This window comes from Argentina anserina, chromosome 2 (genome assembly GCF_933775445.1).
Source record: "Argentina anserina chromosome 2, drPotAnse1.1, whole genome shotgun sequence".
NCBI lineage: Eukaryota > Viridiplantae > Streptophyta > Magnoliopsida > Rosales > Rosaceae > Argentina > Argentina anserina.
Window position 1 is genome coordinate 14,453,259 of NC_065873.1, and position 6,000 is coordinate 14,459,258.

At 35.5% G+C, this 6,000-nt stretch overlaps 1 protein-coding gene across 1 annotated transcript; it reads left to right on the top strand.

Moving 5' to 3' along the window:
* The first annotated feature begins 752 nt into the window (after window positions 1-752).
* On the top strand, window positions 753-2,982 carry LOC126782916 (ras-related protein RABC1-like). Its single transcript, XM_050508273.1, has 6 exons — window positions 753-955; window positions 1,033-1,101; window positions 1,297-1,362; window positions 1,490-1,611; window positions 2,342-2,470; window positions 2,575-2,982. The coding sequence occupies exons 1-6, from the start codon at window positions 817-819 to the stop codon at window positions 2,686-2,688; spliced, it is 639 nt and encodes a 212-aa protein (XP_050364230.1). The 5' UTR covers window positions 753-816; the 3' UTR covers window positions 2,689-2,982.
* Window positions 2,983-6,000: the final 3,018 nt, after the last annotated feature.

Genomic DNA, 6,000 nt, shown 5'->3' on the forward strand with positions numbered 1-6,000 from the left:
CACCGGATTAACAAAGTTGTTGATTCATTGATGATCATGCACATATATTTGAAGTGGGGTGCCAATTAGAGGCTTAGCACTTGGGGACCCCTTTGGTTATAGCCGACATAGGTGCCGGTATACAGAAATTGACGCATGAGATCATTAATAAATAACAAGTAAAAACAGCCTCAGAGGCAGATTTCATATCCCAAAGAATGAAGACGTACACATACTGATCGATTAATGTAAACAGAAGCATCATTGTAACCACCCCAGCCTCCATCTTCATTGCTAGTTTTGCTTTGGTTTTTGTTTTTGAAACGAAAAAGCTCTAAGCATAAAAGTGGCAGCAGCACACATCTCTACTACTGACACTCTACATAGTATATGACGAGGGAGTTTGATTCTGGGGGTGGCCTTTGAATGAAGGGGGTTCGTGGTGCATGAGGGAGTTCCATGACTTGCACACGGCGCTGCATCTAATCACGACGTCTTTGACCGGCAGCTTCGCCAGGATTTTGTCTATGGTATCTTCAGTAGTTGTTTTCGATTGCCCACTTTAGATTTTGGAGCTTCTTCATCGTCGGAACGGACTTTGTGCTTGTATATTTATATATACGAGAAATAAATAAATATATTAATAAAATTGCTGAAATTCGTAAACACGTTACCGAAGATCGAAGTAACCACCTGTCCCGCGCCGCACCAGATTCCTCCCCGCGCTCTTCGAAGAATACTTTAGAGCCTTCTTCTTCTTCGTCTTCCTTCCCTTTTCTTCTAAGCTTTCTTCAATTTCCCATTCGATCCTTAATCACGCGGTTCTGGAGTTTCGCAATGGCAACGACGTCGTTGAATGAGGCGGAGTTCGAGTATTTGTTTAAGCTGCTCATGATCGGCGACTCCGGCGTCGGCAAGAGCACGCTCCTCTTGAGTTTCACCTCCAATACCTTTGAAGATCTCTCCCCCACAATTGGTGAACTCCTCATTCGCTCAGTCTCTTTGGTCTTCGATTTCTTAACTCTGTTTCCTCAAGGTTTTGGTGTTCTGTAGGTGTGGATTTTAAAGTGAAGCATGTTACTCTTGGCGGTAAAAAGCTGAAGCTGGCAATATGGGACACAGGTGAATGAGTTGATGCAGCTAATCTTTGTCAATAGATTGAGTTCGATTGAGTTCTGAACTAATTTAGTTCCGTTGCTTCCCCAATTTTAGGATATATGTTTTGTTATACGATGTCAGTTATGTCGGTCTGGTTTATCTAGGATGTTTTAGTTGGTTGTTTATTGAGAATCTGAGATATAAGTGTTTGTGATGCAGCTGGACAGGAGAGATTTAGAACTCTTACTAGTTCGTATTATAGAGGAGCTCAAGGCATAATCATGGGTATGTTTGTTCTTGTTTATTTCTTTCTTAAACCGCTACTAGTGATATGGTATTTCATATTTGCATGCTAGAGGTACTTTATCAATGAATGGGAGTTGTTTGTTGATTAGTCGTTCATCTGATGCAGTGTATGATGTAACGCGACGTGACACATTTACGAATTTATCTGATATATGGGCTAAAGAAATTGACCTGTATACCACAAGCCCAGATTGCATCAAAATGCTTGTTGGAAACAAGGTTGATAAGGTATGTCCTATATGACATTCTGTTATTGATCATTTCAACTTTTTTTTTCTTTTGAATGGTAGGAGATGGTTGGTTCTGATCTGGTAGATACAATTCCACATATATAATCACCTTTTAAGTGAGTTATGTGATGTCTTAACTCGTAACTGTTGAGCCAATTAGAAGTATCTATGTAGAATAGAGCATAAAATTAGATGCAGATGTTGGAATGAATTATTTTTAATCAACTTCCCTTTCTCTTGTTGATTATCATCAGTAGTTAGTGGTAGAAACTTTGTTTTGGTCTGTTTGTTTGATCGTTCAGATCCCTTAAAGATGTTTGTCATTAACTGGTTTTTTCGAAGAGATGTTTTTTGAGTATTTGAATCATGAATGGTGCAGATCATTATGCGGGGATAGTTTCACTTGCAATTCTTTAGTTTTCAAAGTTTGAGGGATCCCTTGGTTTAAATGCCATAGTATGTATGTCTTCTTTAAAAATTTGTGGGATCCCTTTGTTTAAATGTCATGTACGTATGTCTTTCTTTGAACTGCTCCTGACTAGAATTCCCCTAAACTGTTGGATTAAAATCTATCTTTTTAGGCAAATGACAATTGCAACCTTTGATTATTACAATATGGTAACTTTGGAGTTGTAATACAATACCAACTTTGAATCAAACACGGTTACATATTAGATTGTTTTTGTTTCCCATCTGTTATGCACCATTGACGTAGTTTTATATGACAGGAAAGTGAGAGGGTTGTCACCAAAAAAGAGGGGATAGACTTTGCGAGAGAATATGGATGCCTTTTTCTCGAGTGTAGTGCTAAAACACGAATAAATGTAGAGCAATGCTTTGAGGAACTTGTCCTAAAGGTATGGCAGTCCTTATATGTTCTATTACATAGCCTTGGAAGCAATTTCTAGTCAGACTTAGACTTGAGTTTGCATAGTGGTAATGTTTTATGTCTGATTGGCAGATATTGGAGACACCAAGTCTCCTGGAGGAGGGCTCAGCAGGTGTAAAAAGGAATAATATCTTTAAACAAAAACCTCAGACTGGTGTGTCAACAAGTGGCTGTTGCTCATACTGATTGAACTCTGTGATAACCGAATTTAGCTACATTTCTTTCTCTACATATATTCTTAGTTTCTGCTGATTGATATGTGATTAACAGCTTAACTCAAATTGTAATGTTCTGAGTGATTTCCCTTATCAGTGTTTATCTATATTTTAGGAAGTGTAGATTCATATTTTCAGATCTGAGTTGTATGTGAAATTTGTATTGTTCTTTTCCATAATGGTCTTTCGCTGTGCCAATCATGAGGTTCTATGTGAATTTCTTATCATTAATCTTATGATACACAGATAGTGAAATTTTTAACTCTTATACTATCTTTTTAGTTCTGTTTTCTCACCAATTCCCTGCCAGCCAAGGCTGTGAACGCCACCAACCAGCAACATCACATTTCCACACTGCAACTACTTTCTGGCAGAACCTGTGTTTTAGTCTGCGGAATCCCTCACAATTGGATTCTGTTGGATTACCAAAATTGTACAATAGTCAAGTGGCACTGTATATCAATGTTTGTCGTTCCATGATATACTGTCGCACCAATCATACCAGAAATTTAATGTTTTGCTATCACCTAGTGGCTAGTGTATGATATATAAATGTCACCAGGTTGTTAAATTTCCTGTAGTATTATAATTGGTGAGAGCACCGTATCTATATTAAAATTGAGCTCCATTTCAATTGAAAATATCGCTAAAATACTTATTAAATTAACGAATGTACCATATTTGGTAACGGTGCGATAATTCAGATATTATTTTGAATAACAAAAATTCATAGGTACCGAAAAATATATTTTACAAAAGTTTAGATAACATTTCCGGTTTATACCCTAAAAGTAATTAGAAAATTGACAATTAATTAAAGAACCCTAACCAAGATTCAAGGGTTTAACTAATTAACTAGTAAATTAAGTACCTCATGTTGTTGCCTCCGGGTTGATCAGTTAGTGGAGCTTTTGATGAAGGAGATGAAGAACAGATTTGGTGACACAGTTTATGCGACAAGACCTAAGAATCGAATTAAAGATGATTAAAATTGAGACATATGATTTGATCATCTCGGTAAGGGCGACCCTGTAATATAGGCTCAAGATGAGAAAAAATTTCAAGGCCCCCAAATAAATACTTGGATTTAAAAAATAAAATTAAACCATGGAAAATCCTTTAAAAGTTAAATCCTAGAACCAAAATTGAAAACAAATTCAAAAAGAAAATTTATATATATATAGAGTTTCAATAAAGGATAAAGAATTAAAGATCATAATTGCCTCCAAACTATCTCTCGAGATAACATCTCCAACAAGAAAATCAAATGTTATGTGTCAGTCTAATAACAATAATTGAACTCAATAACAACCCTAATAAAGATGTTATTTTCCATGTCAGACAACTATTCTAAGCAACAGCATTAAAGTTGACTATGGAAAAACCTCTAATCATTTTTTTCTCTCTCCTTTTACTTATTCTCCTTCAATCTCTTCAAGTCTCACCTCTCTTTCTTCATAAAATATATGTTTATTTTGATTGTTGGAGTAAAAAATTCTCAAAATTGTCAAAATCCACCTCACATGTTAAATTTAAATTTGACAAAAAAAAAAGCAACTCTATCATTGGAGATGCTCTTAGAATTTGAGAATAACTAGATTAATTGAGATTTGAGAAGAACCGCGAAGAAAATTGAGAGAGCCTAAGAACACGAGAAACAATTTTATTTAGTTGATTGAATTAGAAAAATAATGATGGAAAATTGGAATTATTGTTGGATGACGAGACAACGTCATCCTTCGATCAAGAAACAAAAAAATATTGTTGGAATGATCAAAGAAGACTTAAACGTCCTTTATTTGTCATTTAAACTTTTTTTAATCAAGAGCTAAAGAGCAGCTCAACTTTTTTTTCAGGCCCCATAAAATTTCGGTTTCATCATTTCATCATCTTCAAATGTATTTTGGCAGTACTGACACTTGCTGCCGCTAGTCTTCTTCTTGGTTTCTTCCATGGTTGGCTTTACAAGATGGAGATCAATAGGCTAGGGTTGCTTAATTACCTAGCTAGGAGCCGGGGACAATTGTGTTGGTAGAAAATGAAATCAAGTGGTCCCTAATTAGAGAGAGGTGGGGGATTTTATAGAGCTTTGGGATCTTATCTAAGAAATGAAATAGTAATATTTGTTAATGTTGTGAAAGTTAAGGTTTTGGCCTATACCCGTTCGTGACAAATGAGATAATGTACTAAGTTAATACTATTTCTTGACAAAAATGCATGAGATTACTAGTTATAGCATAAATATATAAGCTAGGTTGGATATATTCATCAGTAATTCTACTCACATATTTGTCTCGTTCAGCTAGTTCGTACATTTACTAAAGTAGCCCTTAAATTTAGTAGTCATACAATCTTCAATCAAGTGGGGGTGCAATTGATGAAGTGGTTTATTCTCAAGGTATAATTTATGCAGTTGATAATGACAATCTACTCTTTTCTTGCAAAATTGATAGCTCGATCAAGTTGGAGCTTATAAAAGGTCTTCATTTAGATGGTAGCAGGATATATCTTGCATGATTGACCAAAAAAAAAGATATATCTTGCATTGGATTCAAATAAGAAAAGGTTTTGGATAGTTAAGAAGTACATACAGTAAGTACACAAGCTAATCGTGAGATTACAAAATTCAAAATCTTTATGATGAATATTGATGAACATGAGTGGACCCAAAAAGAAACCCTAGGTGATGTTGCTCTTTTCGTCATAGACAATTGTTGAAAAATGGTTGGAAAAACCATTTAAAATCAAATTTTAATTGATTAATTAAATTACGTTAAATTTATAATTAATCAAATATGAACATAGATTTGAGTTCTCCATAATGAGGGCTACAAGATCATATGTTTGTTTGTGTAATTTGGTTTGTGGGTGAATAAGAAATTGTCACTCAAAGATGGCTGCTTAGAATGAGGGAAATGTATTTGTCCCACATTGGAAAATAGAAGTGTTGAAAAGACTTTATATATAATCCATTGTGTATGGATTGTAAAGTGTGTAAGCCCCCTTATACCCTCTCGCGCACGCGCAGAGGGGGTGCAAATCCTAGGTCACAAGGGAAACTCGTGTATGCCCGTGCGACCTGCGGACACGAATGCAACACCGAATTGAGGTCGGAACGCAGATTCTTTTTGCATTTCCGAAAATTCGGTTTTGACTGTTCAAATTCTTCCTATGTTATGATCTTTTGATTTCTATAACAGCCATCTTATTAATTGTTGATTGCAAATCCTCACAGTATAAATAGCTACCATCCTTTCATTGTAAAATCATCATCCTATTCGAA

What these genes read in the sequence shown, in the direction of transcription:
- LOC126782916 (XM_050508273.1), top strand. Translation starts at nt 817, where the DNA reads ATGGCAACGACGTCGTTGAATGAGGCGGAGTTCGAGTATTTGTTTAAG. An exon ending in GCTGGCAATATGGGACACAG is followed by an intron (nt 1,102 to 1,296) that starts GTGAATGAGTTG and finishes TTTGTGATGCAG; the next exon opens with CTGGACAGGAGAGATTTAGA. An exon ending in TTGAGGAACTTGTCCTAAAG is followed by an intron (nt 2,471 to 2,574) that starts GTATGGCAGTCC and finishes TCTGATTGGCAG; the next exon opens with ATATTGGAGACACCAAGTCT.